The 18,986-nt window shown below is 42.4% G+C and overlaps 1 protein-coding gene across 10 annotated transcripts in view; it reads left to right on the plus strand.

The window, feature by feature from the left end:
* The window catches only part of MTMR3 (myotubularin related protein 3), a 103,872-nt gene that overhangs the window by 67,380 nt on the left and 17,506 nt on the right, over positions 1-18,986 (plus strand). For 7 of the 10 annotated variants that reach the window (XM_006147911.3, XM_014587628.2, XM_027771607.1 and 4 more), the window contains exons 8-12: positions 5,934-6,030; positions 8,652-8,765; positions 15,290-15,495; positions 16,114-16,245; positions 17,233-17,344. In XM_006147911.3, coding sequence (XP_006147973.1) covers positions 5,934-6,030; positions 8,652-8,765; positions 15,290-15,495; positions 16,114-16,245; positions 17,233-17,344 — 661 coding nt within the window. Of the gene's footprint in view, positions 1-5,775; positions 5,810-5,933; positions 6,031-8,651; positions 8,766-15,289; positions 15,496-16,113; positions 16,246-17,232; positions 17,345-18,986 lie in introns of all 10 variants that reach the window. The other 3 variants (XM_027771611.1, XM_027771612.1, XM_027771608.1) reach the window with 3 other exon arrangements.

The following is an 18,986-nucleotide window of genomic DNA, read 5'->3' on the forward strand; positions in this document are numbered from 1 at the left end:
TTTTTTTTTGAAAGGTTTTTGCTATAGGGCGCATGCACTCGCCAGACGGACAGAGACAGACAGACAGATAGAAAGCGAGAAATTGCCCCCCATGGGGGATGGCCATGCTGCAATCCCTTCCCCTCCATTCTCCTCTCAGGATCTTGAGCACACACGCACGCACGCACATACACCCGGCATGAGTTTAAACCACCGGGTCCGGGACTCGAGCCGCGGTCGACTACGTGGGAGTCCAGCGACATAGCCATTACGCTAACTGCTGGTCCCAGATAAACCTCTATTTCACCCAGTCTCAGGTATTTCTGTTGGCAATGCAATGATGGATTAACAAAGGTCCCCAGTTAGTTCCCTTCTTGATGGTAATCTATATTCTTGGCTATTGGGTCAGAGAGATATGTACAATGTCCTCTGTTTTTTTGGTAGGTTTGTGATACATGGGGGGCAGCATAGGGGTGAAGTACTGACTTAGGAATTAGAAAACCTGAATTCAAATCTGAGCTCTACTATTTAATCGATAAACTAACACTGGTCAAGCCATCTATCCCCTCTACACTTTAGTTTCCTCTGTTCTTCAAACTGGGATATTTGTTCTCTTTCTGTTCAAACTGATCTGAGTATCCTGAAAATTAAAACTGTTCATGCTGCAAAGTTTACTGCAAAATTCAGTAAATATGTGAGCACCTCCTGTGTGCCACAGTTGTGAAAGTACTTTAGAAATTATGTAACTGACAGGGTGGGAATTGCTCTATGAGTAAAATTATATTTTGTTTCTTCCCAGAACATAGAGTCCACACGAAAGTTAACCTACAACCACTCACATAGAATTTTACTGTATTTCATTGGTTTTAGTGTGTGCGTGTGTGGCTTTTCTTTTTATCCTTTTTCCCTGTGAAGTACTGAGGAGAAGATTCCACTTAATAAAAAAGTTAAAAAAAAAAAAAAATCCCTGGTGGAGTTTTTAAAGCCCATCAACCTGGTTCTTTTGTCTCCACCCAGTATTATTGAGTGTTGGTAGTGGCTAGAGCATTACTCACCAAGCATGAGCATACCAGACAGCCACATAGTGTAAGTCATCTTTTGGCTGAGACAATACTTGAGATATTTCAAAGCCATGCCTTGTACAGTTTGCCCCAGTACATGAGATCACAAGTGTAGGCTCTGAGAGGTGGAAGTTAGTCTTTCAGCAGTTAATAAAACCTTTTATGGACTCTTTTCTACCTAGCCTGTTAAGAGTAGATACATCAGAGAGGAAGGGAATGGGAAACTTACATCATTGCCTTGGCATTTATATAAATCTTAGTTTCTAGCTTTTGAGCCTGTCATAGGTAAGCCAGCACTGTGACCACAGCTCTTAGGTCTTAATCAGCTTTGGAAGATGTTTCAGCATTGCTGTTGGAGTTTACCTGTGAAACCTGTAAAACCCTTCACCAAACACTTGACTCTGCCCTTATTAGCCCATCTTGGACTCTAAAAAGGAGTGGACTTACAGTTCAAAGTGTCTTTCCCTTGTCCTCAACTTTCTGCTCCACGTTGCAGCTGACTTCTTAGTCATGGGTGATGGCTGTACTCATGCATTCATCTGGAGTCCTGACAGATGACTGGGCAATCTTGCTGCCAGTTCAGTATCATCAGGCCTGCCTTTCTGACCTCTCTTGGGATAGATGTTCATTAAGCTTGTCTTGTTTATCCACTGACAACGCATGACTCTGGGTCTTACGCTGCCGTACAGCTGCCTATTTATCTGCCCTCTAGGTTTGAATGCAGCTCAGGAAGTGTGTGTCTACAGGGCTTACCTTTGTACATAGAAAAGAATGCTTCCTCTCTCCATATTTGGGAATCAGGAAGGGGTAGTTCTCACTTTCTCTGACTCTCATACTGGTCTGTTTTTTCACATGCTGGGTTAGGACCTGTCCCTTCTATGCCAGGCCTTATGTAGTGTTAATTGTGGGCCTGAATATTCAGAACTATCCAGGGAGATTGGCTTTTTTTTTTTTTTTTGAGAGTTTTTTTTTTTTTTCCACTATAGGGCGCGTGCACTCGCCAGAGAGAGAGAGAGAGACAGGAAGCGAGAAATCACCCCCCAGGGGGGATGGTCACGCCACAATCCCTTCTCCTCCATTCTCTTCTCTGGATCTTGGACACGCACGCACACGCGCCCGGCATGAGTTTTAAGCCACTGGGTCCGGGACGCGAACCACGGTCGACTACGTAGGAGTCCAGCGACATAGCCATTACGCTAACTGCTGGTTCCCGAGATTGGCTTTTTCAAGGGAACATTTTTTAGATTGCCAATTGACAGTTTTTATAATAGAAGGAGCTCAGTTTTTTTGTTTGTTTTAGTTTTTACTTCTGTAGGGGAGAGAATTGCTGGAGTATGTTTATTTGTAGTACCAAAAAAAAAAAAAAAAAGTTAGGACCAGCAGTTAGCATAATGGCTGGGTTGCTGAACTCCCCCGTAGTCGAGTGCAGTTCGAGTCCTGGACCTGGCAGCTTAAACTCATGCCAGGTGCGTGTGCATGCATGCCCAAGATCCCGAGAGGAGAATGGAGGAGAAGGGACTGGGGCATGGCCATCCCCCTAGGAGGGTGATTTCTCACTTTCTGTCTCTCTGTCTTTCTGGCGAGCACACGTGCCCTATAGCAAAAAACTCAAAAAACAATAACAAAAACAAAAAAACATTAGAAGTTGAAAAGGGACAAATCCCCAATTGGTTATGGGGAAGGCAGATAGGAAAAGTTACGGTGAAAATGTAAAGCCAAACAAAAACCTGTGACTTCAATATTTAAAATATTGATGAGTTGGGATACTATAGCGTATCTGATGTTGAATCAATTAAGACGTGAGAATCCTGAGATGTAAATTCATTCATTTGTTCACTAATCTTATTCATAATAGAGAACATGTATGTACAGGAGTGAGAAAGGAGCAGAAGCACCCTCAAAAGGGTCTTGTCATGTCATAATCCTCTTCCCTAGCCCTCCAGCTTATCAGGATCTTGGACATATGTGTGCATGTCCAGCGTGTTTCAGGTTGATCCAGCTGGGGATCCCAGCTGGTAAGCCATGTGGCCCCCCAGCACTGCAGTTTAGCTCGCTGCCAGCTATACCTGGGCCTGAGATGGACATTTCGTTGTCTTGCTTTGTTTGTTTTTGCTATAGGATACATGCACTCATGGAAGGGGAAAAGCTAGGGGGGAGAAAAACATGAGAAATCACCTCCTGGGGCAATGGCCGTGCCACATTCCCTTTGCCTTCATTCTTCACTCAGGAGTTGAGCACACACACACATGCCCAGAGTGACTCTTAAGCTGCCTGGGTCCGGAATTTGAACCACGCAGTCATGTGGAATCCAGAGCCTTAACCTCCATGCCACCTGCTGGCCTGAGATGGAAATTCTTAAATGGAATCCAGCAGTGGATGTGTTCGTATTCACTTTCTGCCTACATAAGTGTAAGCAAGCATCTTAAACAATTTGCAAAAATTGATTGAATTACCCATGTAAGAGCTGCTAGTTTGTTTGTTTGTTTTTAAAGATTGTTACAGGGCATGTACACTTGCTGGAGACAGAGGGAGAAGGTGAGAAATCACCCCCCCACACACCCCAAGGGGAGGATGGCCACACATAGTCTCTTCTCTCCATTCTCCTCTTAGGATTTTAGGCATACACATGGCTCAAAATGTTTTTTGAGCTGCTGGGACCGGGACTTGAACTGCTCAGTCAGTCATGTGGGATCCAGCAGCTTTAATATGCCCTGTGCCACTGCTGGCCCTCTGTTAGATTGTTTTTTTTTTAAGTAGTGGTTTTCAAAGTGCAGACTGTGATTTACTAATAGATCAATAAATCAAAACATTCTTTTAGGGTATCTATGTGTTTACTCTAAGATAGAGATATTAGTGTAAAGGAGCATTTAATAAAAATACTTAACACCTTTTGCAAAGACTTGGAGCTGTTTCCCAGGGTTGGGAAAGGAAAAAATTGTCTTTAATGAATTGAAAGTTGCTACAATCTTGCGGCTTTTAAACCTTGTATCTCATTTTTTTTCCTTTTCAATGTGTGTGTGTGTGTGTGTGAGAGAGAGAGAGAGAGAGAGAGAGAGAAAGAGTGTTTCAATGAATGAATATGGGAGGGAAGGAAAGAGAAATGGGTATTTTTGACAGGTCTTGCTACATTGCAATCTTTTCTACTCTAGCCTTTCAGCTAGGACTATAGGCATGTGCCACAGTGCCTGACCTATTTAGGTTGGGCCAGGAATTGAACCCTGTCCTCTCATGCAGCCTCGGCCACTGCACAATGGTGCCCTCCCACTTGTGCCACCTCCTACTCATGCCACTGCAACTGAGCCATATAGTGTTCCTGATGGTCAATATTTCTCACTATTTCTAGACAGGTGGCACCCCAGGTAGCTTTTTCTCTTTGGAACCCTGTTACATTGCTTCTAAAACTTTTCCAAAATGGGATAGATTCAACTATTATTTCTTACTGCATCTCTAAACCTCATCTTTTTATAGCTCTCCTTCCGGAAGCATATAATACTTAGCTTAAGCTTGAGAAAAGCAGTTTAAATGGGAAGCAGTTATACAGAATTGCCCTTCATTCAAGTAATTGCTGTTTCCTATTCTGTAGCTCCTCTCCCAGGGAAAGCAAAGCTTTATACTTGGATCAACAAAGCAGTCTGTTTGTGCTTTTATTTGTTGTTGTGGTTTCTCCCAGCCCTGGTTTATTTTACAACCTGTAACACCATAGATCTTAGATGTGCTGTTCAATGTTGTTTTTGTTTGTTTGTTTGTTTGTTTGTTTGTTTTAAATAAAATTACTGCCCTGGGACTGCATGTGTGTTTAAGGAAAAATGTTATTTCACATCTACTGACATTTATCTTCTATTCAGTTCTATCTTTGTTGCTGTCTTAGGGAAGAGAATGCCAAATTCATTAGTGCAGATGGAGCCAGATATACTCATTAGGGTGAATGTTCTTGCAAACACTCAGCACCTTGTATTCATCCCACTTGGTATGGATTATCCATACATATTACTGAAGAAATATTAATGCTCAATTAAATGTGAGTGTTTAATGTGACCGTAATATTACAATATGAGTATCATTTTACCTTTCTAAAATCCAGAAAAACCTCAAATTCTGAAATCTGGCCCCAATGGTTTTGAATGAGGAATTATAGATTTATATTCTACTCCTGGTGATCTTTTTTTTTTTTTTTTTTTTTTAGTTTTACTATAGCACTGCACGTGCTCACTGGAGAGAGGGAGGGAGCAGGCAGGGGGGCAGGGAGAAGAGAAGGGAAGTGAGAAATCACCCCCACTCACCACCACCAGGGGATGGCCAAGCTGCACTACCTTCTCCATTCTCCTCTAGGGATTTGGGCATGCACATACACATGCCTACCGTGTTTTTCAAGCCACCGCTGGGGCTGGCACTCAAACAACTGCACAGTTGGCCATGTGAGATTCAGCTGCTTTAACCACCACACCACCAGCTGGCCAGCCTGGTGATGGTTTGTGTGTGTGTGTGTATTTTTTTTTGTGTGTGTTTAATTGATTTTATTGTCAGTGTGACTGTGGAAGTAGGAAAATAGCCAGTGCAGTAACAAAAGCATGGGTTTTAGGGCCAGGCAGACTTACCACAACAACCTCTCAGTCTCAGTTTTGTCCTCTGTAAAATAAGCTTAGTGATGCTGTCCTCAGAGTTGATAGTAGAGATTAGATAACATAATTCTTGATCAAAATTAATTTATTTCTTCTTTCTATTCTTAATCTCACAGGAATATTTTTAAAGAAACTGAAACTAAATAAATGGTATTTATTATTTATACATTTTCTGCCTTTAAAAAATAAACAAGTAGGGTAACTGCTTTTATCTCACCTGTTTTACAGAATGGTATTCATTTCTTTCTTTCTGTTGTCTGTCTCTGGCCCCTAGGGGAACATGTAACGTCAAGGTTTAAAAACGAAGTGGAGCGGATGGGTTTTGATATGAACAATGCCTGGAGGATTTCCAACATCAATGAGAAGTACAAGTGAGTTCTATAGGTCCCCGTGGACTGTATTTCACAGCCAGTATCTTTGCAGAAACCCCAGTTCTCATGTGACAAAATATTTGAACTTAGACTTTTTCTTTGAAATGCCAATTTTATTTATTAAGTCTAAATGCATGATCTTCAGAGTACTTCTTGAAACTTCTTTTTCATTGTTATCACTGGAGTAGAAAGTGATCCTTACTTAACAGGATGCTGGAAGCTTCCTTCCTTCCCCCTCCAGGCCTCTGCTCTTCCTGGCACATGCAGGTCTAGATAGTATGTGTGTACCTGTAGGCAAGCAGCTGCCGTTGTTCTCATTACTGCTGCATCACCTTAGAGATAGGATTGGTGATTTTACATGCAGGGACAAGGCACTTAGGAGCTAGTTTTTATAACTATAATTTTATTCCAGATCCTGTGAATTGGACTTAAATATATTCTGTTCTTTAGTATGTTGATCTGAAACTAGGTTCCCAGCCATGATCATTTACCCATTAAATATTAATATAACCATTATTAAATATTTAACCATTACTGGTTTCCTTAAAACATGTGAATGCTTTGGGGAAGAGCAGTTAACTACTGTGATTTTGGTGACTGAAGTTTCTATAAAATGAAAAAAAATATTATCCAGGAGATTTAAACTAGTATATCCTTTTCTCCTTAAGTTTCCCTGTCACACTAACCGTTCTGTGGTCTTTTTTTTTTTTTTTTTTTTTTGTGGAGAGGTTTTTCGCTACAGGGCATGTGTGCTCGCCAGACAGACAGAGAGAGACATAGAGACAGAAAGCGAGAAATCACCTCCCAGGGGGGATGGTCACGCTGCAATCCCTTCTCCTCCATTCTCCTCTCGGGATCTTGGGCACGTACACACACGCGCCCGGCATGAGTTTTAAGCCACCGGGTCCGGGACGCGAACCGTGGTCGACTACGTGGGAGTCCAGCGACATAGCCATTACGCTAACTGCTGGTTCCCCATTCTGTGGTCTTTTGAGCTACCCCAGATTATGATAGCCATTTTTCTGGTCTTTCTATGGCTGGCCATCAGGGTGTTTTATTTTTCATTGGAAAACAACAGCTAATTACTGTACACGGCTCTGTTTTTCATTCTCTAATTTTTGCAAGAGGGTGTGTGCATTCACCAGAGGGAGAGTGAGGGTAGGATAGAGGGTATGAGAAAGCACTGCCTATGGGGATGGTCATGCCACAATTTCTTCATTTCTCCCTCTCTGTGGGATTTTGGGCACATACACACACCCTCAAGAGCTTCTTTTAGGATGCCAGGTCTGAGACTTGAACTGCTGACTATGTGGGATCCACCCATCTTAAGAATGGCACCACTGGCCCAAAACTTTTGAGGGGAAAATGGAGATGAGACTGTGGCATGGACATCCCTGCCTTGGGGTGCTTTCTTACTTTCCCTTTCTTTCTTTCCAGTAGATGCATGCATCTATGGCACAAATTGAAAACAAAATAAACAAGTTCTTCCTACTACAAAGGAAGAATGAAAGCCAAATCTGCTCTTGAGTTTAAAACAGAATAGAGAGAATGAGCCTTGCGGTTTTTGAGTGTTAACTGTGATCACTGTGTCCTAGGTTATTTTTAGGAATTTGTGGGTAGGTGTTAGGAAGTTTATATGGCTACCCTTGATCATAACCATTTATCTGGTTCAGAGGCTCTTAAGTTCCTGATACTTAATCTTTTGGAAATTGAGACCAGAAAAGAGATATTTAGTGCAAAATTATCAAAATCCTCAACTTGTAAGCCAGTTTATATTTCTTTGCCTCCTCCCCTAATGCCTAGGGTAGGCTGAGGCCAGTGGTGGTGGTAGTGCTCGTGCACCTTAGGATTTGTACTAAAGCCCTATTGCATTCACTATTGAAGAGGAAGATTTGGTTGCCTATAGAGAGATACTGTCCTGTAAGTGAAAACCTGTCAGAAGTTCTGCTTCCCAGGGCACGAGCTTAACTAGTGTGCAGCTAGTATCTTTACTAATGAATAGAGAGCTTTTTCCCCCGAGTCTAGGTTGTTCTGAATTATGTTTTATAAAAATTATGATGAATAATTACTGATTTGAGCCAGTGGGACTGTGGCTGTGTATACAATTAGGCTGTGTGTGGTATTGTGTCTGCATACCATGGCTGCACCCCATTACTCATAATTAGGACACCCCGTTTGGTTCAAATCAAAGAATAAGGTAGTTGATCCTATAGGTCTTTGGACACTTGAGATTGTGGGCCATCCTCCTCCTTTATGTTTCCCTTAACAAAGGCCTAGAAAACTGAGGCTCTAGTAGAGGTGTCTATAATTGGACTAGGCACTCATGTAATTAGAAATGACGTATTTGTTACAACAGGGAGTTATAATGGAGAATAAAGAGACAAGCCCTTAACTCCCTTTTATTCACTGACAGTCGCAGTGGCCAGATGCCCAGAAGGCACGATCAAGTGGAGCAATCAAGATAGTATCAGCTGTCTGATACTGTTCTGTTGAGGGAAGCAGAACTCAAATAATGCTCCTCCTTGCCTTTTTCTGGCTCTGTGGTGGTGTTACCTGTCCTTACACTGGCTCACTTGATCTCTCCGTTCTTCCACCTCCCCCTTTGTCATCTTCCTTGTCAGATTATGTGGTAGCTACCCGCAAGAGCTCATAGTGCCTGCCTGGATCACTGACAAAGAGCTAGAAAGTGTAGCAAGCTTCAGGTCCTGGAAGCGCATCCCTGCCGTCATCTACAGGTAAGTAAGCGGGATCACCCTGGCCTTGGACTGCTTCTACTGCCCACTGCATGTGGTCTGCTGTCTCTGCCGCTGCTGAGCTTAGAAGGGTGGGTCGGGGAAGGGGTCAGAAACCTTTCCAGACAGGTCGTCCTTCCTATTGCTAAAGCTACTCCTCCAGTAACACACAGGTACTCGCTGTGTCCGTACACCAGCTGGTGGTTCAGTCTCATAGAAATTGGGCTAGACTTGCTATTTAAAACCCACTTTACATTCTTTTATAAGCTAATGTATTTCCTGCACTTAGCCTTAGATTGAGAGAGGAACCCTAGAAAAGGAGACTTGGTATATCATCTTTGTGGTTGAAGCTCTGACACATGAAGGGATTGTGTTTTGGGAAGAGGCATTTTGAGAAGAGGCATTTAGAGAAGAAGGCTGGTGCTTGGCTGGAGAGAAGATTTCAGAGCTGCGAGGCTGGAGAGCTAAGCGAACTTCTGGATGGGAATGGAAGTGTGGTGATGGGTGCAAGGTTTGGAGTCACAGACCTGAGTTCATGTCTGTTCTGACACTCCTGACTATACACCTCGAGAATGTTCCCTAACTGACTCGGTCTGTTCCTGTAAGTGATATGGGAAGGAGAGCTCTTACTTCCCAGGTGTTACGTACACTGGGCCTCTCTAAGAGCGCTTGGAATAGGCTGAGTGCTGAGTGCCACTTTCACAATTCAGTAAGTGTCTCAGTTCTCACATAATCGTGTTGCTTTTTTTTTTTTTAGTTTTTTTTTTTTTTTTTTTTTGTTTTTTTCCATAGGGATTGTGCCAGAGGGACAGAAAAGTTTCTCCCAAATCGTGTTGTTTTTTTTTTTTTTTTTTTTTTTTTTTTTTTTTTTTAGTTTTTTTCCATAGAGCATGTGCCAGAGAGACAGACAAAAAGTGAGATGGACATGCCACATCCTTTTTCCTCCATTCTCCTTTTGGGATTTTTAGTACATGTGCACATATGCCTGATGTGTTTGGTTTTTTTTTTTTTTGTTAAGCCTCTGGGTTCAGGACTCAAACCGTGGGTTGGCCATGTGAGAGTCCAGCACACCTTGCCACCTGCTAGCCCCAGTCATGGTGCCTTTTTTTTTTTTTTTTTTTTTTGAGAGATTTTCACTGTAGGGCGCGTGCGCTCGCCAGACAGAGAGAGACATAGAGACAGAAAGCGAGAAATCACCCCCCAGGGGGGATGGTCACACCGCAATCCCTTCTCCTCCATTCTCCTCTCGGGATCTTGGGCACGCACGCACACGCGCCCGGCGTGAGTTTTAAGCCACCGGGTCCGGGACACGAACCGCGGTCGACTACGTGGGAGTCCAGCGACATAGCCATTACGCTAACTGCTGGTTCCCAGTCATGGTGCCTTTTTAAGAAGTCACTCCTTCTTCTGAAATTGTTTCAGATGTCACCTACATATAATATTCACATTCTTCATTTGAAATTTTCCCAGTTTGCCAGCATTTTGGACTCTCCGTGTGTTGAGTCAAACCAATGGCTTCGTTAGAAACTCTTCTGGTGTCAGGAGGGATTTCTTGGAAATACTGAGGTTGTGGGAAGGGATTTCTTTCCTTGTGAAATTCCCATGGAGGTACCAGCTTGTTCATTTAGTCCACTGAAGGCAAATCCTGATGCCCACCCTGAGTAAGTGAGAAGGAAAAGTATTTGCTGTGACCTGGTGGAACTTACTAAGTTTTCAATCTCACTTTTCATCACTTGTTTTCAGACATCCCTAGAAAAGTAGGTCACCAGCTTTACCTACTACTTGTGATAAGGATGGCACAGGAGTGAGAGAGCTGTGAAGGCTGAAGGGATTTATGTCTTACCAGTGATCAGCCCAGCTGGAATGGAAAGCAGCCAGGCCTGCTCCAGCAAACAGCTGTGTCAGATCTGCAGCCCTGGCATTCGTGGGGCTTGCTGGCTTTAAATGTTACGGGGAAATACTCATTTTTGAAGCAGGAGGCTTTAGGTGAATTTTCTCTTTTGGCAGAGAAGCCTAAGAGTGCTGGTTGAAGAAAAACTTTTTAGAATGTAATACAGTGGGAAACCTCTTTTCTTCCTTCTGAAATCAATTCTAGAGGGCATGCGCCCTAGATTTTTTTCCTCCTCTGTAGCAATTAGGATACAGCAGGTACTCCTTACTTAAAGAACAAGTCTGTTCTTAGGACTAGGTCGTTCAGCAAATTGGTCGATAAGCAAGGAGCTTAGAGGCGCATATCTTGTGGTATCATAAGGTATGTAATTTTCCGTCGGTATCATGTGACACCACACTAAAATAATGTAATTCTATCCATACAAAATGCAAACATGAGATAAGCTCCAGAAAGTGACCAGGACACACTACAACACAATAATATAAATCTGGCATAATCTTTTCTTTTTTTATTCTGAATACTACTATGGATGCACAGGAAAGCACAGATTATAATGAAATATGTAGTCTTGCATGATTGCAAGGGTTTCATGCAGTGAATATTAACCAACTGACTGTCAAAACAGGAGAAGGAGTGAGAAAGGGAAGTTTTTCACGTGGAGAGCTGGTCATAAGTCTGACTGGCTACTAAACATGTAGATCCTTAAGCAAGGAGTGACTGTGTACATAAGTGAAAGTTTTACTTGCAATTTTGCAAAGAAAATCTGATCTCAAGAGATTACAAATAAAAGTTCTTGGTGTAGTTCATGTAAAATCAGACTTTCTGGAGCTGGTCTGTACCACAGAACATGTGTCTTGTATCTAAACTCCAAATTAGGAGGTTATATTATAAAGGGGTATGCTGTAGAATGTTTGGAATACTCCTCACTCTGCTTTGCTTCACTAAGGCTGGCAGGATGCCTCTGATTCCTACATGCATTTACTGGATTTAGTTGTCTGTAGACTAATGATTCTGAAAGTTGCTAGCAGCAGTTACTTGCCAGCACCATACTGAACCAGCGCCTGATTAGGGCTTTCTCCTTCTGTGATGAGAGAGCACTTAATTGGCTTTATTATCCGAGGCAGAGATTGCTCTAACATAGCAAGATGGTGTGAAGGGTACCCATCTGTAATGCAGCTTATAGCTCCCCCCGCATGCATGTGGTGATTATTAGAAGCTAGTCCTTTAGAGAGCTTGCCTAACTGTATGTTAGAGAGTTAAAACAATTACTTGTCTCACTATAAAATTAAAACATTTCATGTTTTAGTGGGGGGGTTCATCCATTGGACAATATTTTTGGGGGGGAGAGGTTTTTGCCATAAGGTGTATGCACTTGCCAGAAGGACAGAGAGAGGCAGAGACAGAAGATGAGAAATCACCCCCCTAGGGGCATGGCCACGCTGTAATCCCTTCTCCTCCATTCTCCTTTCAGAATCTTGGGCATGCATGCACAAGTGCCTGGTGTGGGTTTAAGCCACCAGGTGCGGGACTCGAACCATGGTCGACTACATGGAAGTCCAACTTCTGGTCCCAGACCGCTTAATTTTTATACTTCCCTAGTTCTGCTTGTTAAAGTGATAAAAATGCCTTTTTTTAAAAAAAGTACTTTTAACTGTAGTGTTTTGAGTTATCTTCCACATAATCTAAAACATTTTATAGGATTGCTGAAAACATTAACTGCTTGTTGGCAATAGTTAGTTGGAATCTAGTTGTTACAATGTCAGTGGTTCTTAAAGCCCCAGACCCAGGCTGAAGAGTGCCATCTACTGTTCCTCTTGGGTACTGCTAGGAAGCTTTGCAGAGGAAGACAGTGCTCCAGAAAAGGCCCCTCCAGCCTCTGTTGTGGAAGTTTGGAGTCTCAGTTCAGTGGTTACCCAGTGCCTGCTATTTGCTAGGAGGCATTTTAATAATCAGTGAGGTTTTATTTGCAATTTGGCTCCACTCAGCACATGAGCCCATCAAGCATGTTGGTAGTACACAGATTCTTTCAGCTGCTTGTCTGTCCCAGTGAGGGATGACTTAAAAACTATAAGCAAACCAGTGTTTCCAGTGGAATTCAACTATTGCTAAACTTAATTTTACTGCTGTGTGTTTTAGGGTTGAAAAAACTAATTCTTTCTCGTGTCGTTTTCCTACAGAAGAAAAATTCAGTAGTAGGGACCAGCAGTTAGCGTAATGGCTATGTCGCTGGACTCCCATGTAGTCGACCACGGTTCATATCCCGGACCCGGTGGGTTAAACTCACGTCGGGCGCGTGTGCATGCATGCCCAAGATCCTGAGAGGAGAATGGAGGAGAAGGGATTGCAGCGTGGTCATCCCCCCTGGGGAGTGATTTCTTTCTGTCTGCCTCTCTCTGTCTGTCTGGCAAGCACACACACCCTATAGCAAAAACCTCTCAAAAAAAAAAGAAAGAAAAAGAAAAATTTAGTAGTATATTTTATTTAAATCCTCTGTGCCACACATATGCATTTGTGTGTAGATATACATTACATATATTTAGAAATAGTTCTAAAGGAAAATGGGACATGTCCTATCCTCTGGGATATAGAATTGGATGACATTTGAAGTTTTTACTTTTCAGCCTTTTATTCTGATCATTTATTTTTACACACAGTTTAATACCTTTTAGTTTTTTTGCCATAGGACCTGTGCACTCGCTGGAAAGAGGCAGAGAAAGGGAAGGTGAGGAATGCTATGTCACAATCCCTTCTTCATTTTCCTCTCGGGTTTTCGGGCACATGTGCCCCATGTGATTTTCAAGCTGCTGCATCTGAGACTTGAACTATATGGGAGTCCAGCATCTTAACCACTGTGCCACCTGCTGGTCCCAGTTCCCCCTTTTAAAGTGCACAATTCAATGACTTCTATATATTCACAGTATGGTGTAACCTTTACCACAACCTGTTTTATTAGATTTTACCTCACCCCCAAACAAACCCCATACCCATTAGCAGTCACCCCTCATTTCAATCCCAGTCTCCCCCGCCCCCAGCCCTGGGTAACCAGTAATCTTATTTTTTCCCTGTGGGACTGCCTTTTCTGAATACTTAATATAAATAGAATCAGACGATATATGGCCTTTTATGACTGGCTTCCTTCGTTTCATTAACACATTCAAGATTCATCAGTATTATAACATGAACCAGATACTTCTTTTTACCACAGAAAATATAAATTTTTTAACTTTTTATTGCTAAAATTGCCCAATTAAAAAAAGTGTGGGTTTTAATAACATCTTAAAGTAGACTATAAGTATGATTCTGGTCATCTTGAAAAAAGATCAGAGTATGGTTTACAGAGGTTGTGGCCTTCCTTCTAAGAGCCCGAGGAAGCTGGTTCATTGAGATATCTGCATACAATGGGAGTAGTTTGTGAGTCATGAAGTCTGAGGAGATTTTGTTAAACAGTCCTTGTGTGCCAGGTAAGAATCCCCAAGCCATCCGTGAGAGCACAGAGGCTGCATTGGACCCTCGGATGTCAGCGAGGCAACACATCGTTCTATTTTGCTAGGGTGTTTAGTTTCAGTACTAAAGAGGAATTATGGGCCAGCGAGTGATGCGGTTAAGGCAGCTGGATCTGCATGGCCAACTATAGAATCTCAGACTCAGCAGCTTGAGAAACACACAGGGCACGTGTGTGTGCACAGACTCCTGAAAGGAGGGAGAGATGGAGGAGAAGGAATTATGGGGTGACCATTCCCATGGCAGGTGCTTTCTCACTTTCCTCCTTTCTCTCTCTCTCTCTCTCTCTCTGTCTGCCTGATGAGCCCATGTGCTCTCTGGTAAATTAAAAAAGAAACCTGAAGGAGAGATTACTTCTTCATTATTGGGTAGCAGAATTAGTTTAGTATTTGTAGTTCTTTTTAAGTTGATTTATTTCAAAGAGAAAACGAAAGAGACCTCCCAATAGGGAGGTCCCTGTTCTTCAGCCCTCTAGCTTGTCAAGATTTGGGGCATGCACACACCTGGCATGTTTCAGGTTGACTTTTGAATCCATACCTGTGGTTGGCTATGTGGCTTCCACACCATAGTTTAGTACACTACTGGCTATGCCCTTGAAGCTGGGCCATAGGTGTTTTTTATTTTATTTTCCGTTTTTTTTTTTTTTAAATAAAAATTACTGTTTGTGTAATTTTATTTATTATCATTATTCTTCAGTTTGACCAGAGAGAGCAAAAGCAAGCCGCTAGATCCAGGACTCAAACTGTGGTCAGCCACGTGGGAGTCCACCGTCTTAACCACCATGCTATCTGCCAGCCCCTCTTATTTTCTAAAAATAAATTTGAAGATTCAACACTTGTGAACATTAATGAGTTATTACTATTATGAATTATTATGACTATTTTCTCTTGCACATCATTTCTTTGGTAACATTACAAAGGTCTCGTGAAGTGTGGTAACTGGGGAAGATACACATAGGTTTTGTTACTTACGTCTTGCTGGCATGTTTGATTTCTGCTCTCTTTAACACTGAGAGAACTTGAGCTATGTTGTTCATTAAGGCACATGAAATTCACCACCTTACTTTAGTAAGTTCAGAGTATCTGAAGAGGACCCCTGGAGTGGATACAGTTGTTGTCTCTTGTTCCCTGCACAGGCACCAGAGTAACGGAGCTGTCATTGCCCGCTGTGGACAGCCAGAAGTCAGCTGGTGGGGCTGGCGAAACGCAGACGATGAGCACCTGGTGCAGTCAGTAGCCAAAGCTTGTGCCTCTGACTCCCGATCAAGCAGCAGCAAGCTGTCAGCTAGGAACAGTTCCCGAGACTTTCCCAACGGGGGAGACCTTTCTGATGTGGAGTTTGGTAAGGTGCTCTCCGGTTCCCTGGCTGCAATTTTTATAGCACTGAGACCTTTCCCTTGAAATAGCCTTTTCCTAAGAACATATAGACTTAGTTGTATAGAAGAGAGAAGAGTGAAGCTTCATATGATAGGATTGTTTGAAGAGTCTGGGGACGTGGGAAAGAACCAGGAAGCCCTCTGTTTCATATTTGGCGGAAAAGACTATGGAGTGTTAGTTGTGTGCTCTGTCCATGACAAGAGTGGAGTATATTCGTAAGAGGGTCTAGGAGTGTCTTCAGGCCATGGGAGGAATACCAGACTTCATGAAAGGACTGAAAATGTAAAATCGAAGTTACAGGAGATTAGGTTTTATGGATCCCCATGTGCAGTCTGGGTGCTGGTTTTGAGTAAAGTATTCATCAGCTTTTATAAGAAGGAAAAATAGAAAATAAACTTAAGAGAGAGAAGTCCTATATATCAGGGATTCTGGTAGAGGTGGGGTCCTTTTAATTGAGAGTTTTTTTGTTTGGTTGGGTTGTTTTGTTTTGGTTTTGGTACTCTTATATGTGCCTCTGATTCTAATTTTACATAGTTCTGGGAGAAGTAGATTCATTTATTCCCCCCCTCCCCACTGTCCCTAGATTCTTCTCTGTCAAATGCTTCAGGAGCAGAGAGTTTAGCCATTCAGCCACAGAAGCTTTTGATCTTGGATGCGCGTTCTTATGCAGCAGCTGTGGCAAACCGAGCCAAAGGAGGAGGCTGCGAATGCCCAGGTGAGATGTACATGGCATCCCTCCCGATACAGCACCTTTGTGAGTCCAGCTGTGCACAGCTGAGGCTTGGTTCTCAGTCGGAGAAAGGGATAAGCCGCATTCCACAGCCTGTCTTTGAGAGAGCCCTGGCTTCTCTTTGGTTTAGTAACATTGTCCTTTGCTGAGGAGGAAGGGAGGTGAAGGTACAGTGAGGCTAGGTAATCTTCCCTCACTGCACCAACCTTTAGATGATAAGAAAAGCAGATCTTCTCTTACAGTAAGGCCTGTTCATGTTTAGACGTAGCTGCTTTAGTGTCTCAGTTTCTCTGCCTTCTAGAAGCTTTTCTTGCCTTTGATAATGGGTGGTTTGCTTGTTTTCTGCTTCTTAGCAAACTCCTCCCAGGGTCTTTACTTAGAAAACCTCAGGTTGTAAGGGGAGCAGTAAATACGGAAAGCAAGTCAGGTCCTCTGTCCTGCCTGTGCACCTCTGTTATTTGAATGCCACCTTCCTCAGGGTGGGACCCCCTGGGTGTCAGCTGTGTGCTGATGGCACAGGCAGTGGCACCAGACTCCTTATTCAGATGTGAACTAAGCTAGAAATTGAAAGCAGCTGTACCAAGGTGAAATTTAAATTCTTAAAGACATTGTTCTGCTGAGTTCGTTTCAGAAATTCGAGCCCCAAGTTAGATGAGACCCAAGAAGTAAACCTGGAAGAGATGAGAACTTGAAGGACTTTGTCTTTAAAAAAAAAAGCAGCTCTTATGTTATGTGTCTTCTTTACAAATCCAACCTTCCTTTTCTCCATTATTGCCAATACAACTAAAATTTAAGCACTATTTTCCTCCCATAATAAAGCATTGGGCTAATAGTCGAGCATCAAAACATTGCAGTTTCATTAGTCAGCAGCTGCAGTGGGTTTGTTTTATAGCCAGTTTACCTCTTCTAAATTTGGCCACGTGGGCTTTGAATTCAATATATTTGTGTTCTCTTTATTGTTGTTTTCTCCAGAGTATTACCCAAACTGTGAAGTTGTGTTTATGGGGATGGCAAACATTCATTCTATTCGGAGGAGTTTTCAGTCCCTGCGGTTGCTGTGCACACAGATGCCAGATCCGGGAAAGTAAGACCTTAGCCTTGGCTTTTAATTGTACTTTGAACTTTTTAAAAAAGGTGAATTTGTATCTTTCTAGTTCTTTCTCAGTATCAGTTACACTTTCCACTTGTGGGTGTTCTTCCTAAGTCAAGAGCAGGGCAGCACAGAGAGGGAGCTGGGAGAGAAAGTCAGCCTTTTGAGAGGTTTGAAAATGTGCAGCACAGACCAGATCTGGCTCTGAAAGCAGTAGCACTGCTTCGTTTTTCCTACGACCTCTCCCTTCTCTTTCTCATTGTTTTTGTCCCAAAGTAATTTAATTCTTCGGTTTCTGACATCTTATAGTCACACTTAACTGCTGTGAACTTGGACATTTTACATGAAGAATCCAAATCTTTTCATCCTGTTCTTAAAGGGTTAAATTTGTCATTAGAGCAGTTCCTTTTATATCCCTTTCTAATTTCTAAACTATCCTCTCACTTATTTACTGAGAACATTACCATGATTTTTATTGCTTATTAAAAATGAATGGCTGGCATTTGCAGTGAGGAGAGGAAATAATACCCCTCCAAGACTACTGTTTGAATACAAGATAAATTAGGAGGAATGTTCTGTAAAACAAATACGGGCAGATAAATATTTAAAAGTTCTTGTTTTACTATCTTAGGAAGCTAGAGATAGCACCAAAGAAAACAGGATTTTCTTTTCTTTTTATTTATTTATTTGCTTTTTTTTTTTTTTTTTCATGTTCTGGAGCCCATAGTTGTTTCCCCATGTCCTTTTTCATTGATTTCATGATCACATCAAGTTTTGCTGCATTCTTTATTTATTAGATCAGATGCTGCCTGAACCACTTGTACTGACTCCTGGTAGCAGATGATTAAATTCAGCACAGTTGCAATCAGCCCAGAGGGTGAAGCAGTGTCCTCTGGGAAAAGCCTGATGGAAGAAATGAGCCTGCTACTTTTCTTTGGGAATTAGTTATTTGTATCCACCCTGCTCTAGGGCCCAGTTAGCACTGTCTCCCCTAAGGTGGGACATCGAAGGAGTCTGGCTGAGGACCCAGGAGATCTGCCACTAACTGTGTGACTTTGGCTAAGAGACTTAATTACCATGGGTTTCTGTGTTTTTAGTCTATAAAATGAAAGGAATGGAATCAGCACCACATGCTCTCTGATACTTTCTATATTTTAAAATTATTTAAATTCTTTTTTAAAAACTCTGAGTTGAAAAGATGTAATTAGTCTTCATCTGGTCTAAATGAATGTGGGATTTTATTGAAGAAGAAGATAATATTTTGTCTGGATTTGGCAGCAAGTCATAATGCGGTATAAAGCTTCCTGTGGGTGAAAAGTAGCCATGGATGACAGAGAAAGACTGGCTATGATCCGCCCTCCTGGCAGATGTGGGGGGCCGTGGACGGCTGGGTCATGGTGTGCTTCTGCTCCACTTGGAGGGCAGGACAAGAGAGTGTGCAGTCCCTCAGTACCTCTCAGCTGGCAGGGCTGGGAATGCGATTTCTCTGTGAGGCACAGACAGCACCATTTGGAATGAAAGGATAGTACAGTCACCTTGCACTGTTTCTCGTTTGCCATTTCTCTTAGGGCAAGGAGATAATTTAGTATTTGCCGTCTTAAGCCTTATCTTTCAGTTTTTTTCAGATTGTGAGGAA

The sequence above is a fragment of the Tupaia chinensis genome, unplaced genomic scaffold (assembly GCF_000334495.1).
Source record: "Tupaia chinensis unplaced genomic scaffold, TupChi_1.0 Scaffold000226_1, whole genome shotgun sequence".
In the NCBI taxonomy this organism is placed as follows: domain Eukaryota; kingdom Metazoa; phylum Chordata; class Mammalia; order Scandentia; family Tupaiidae; genus Tupaia; species Tupaia belangeri.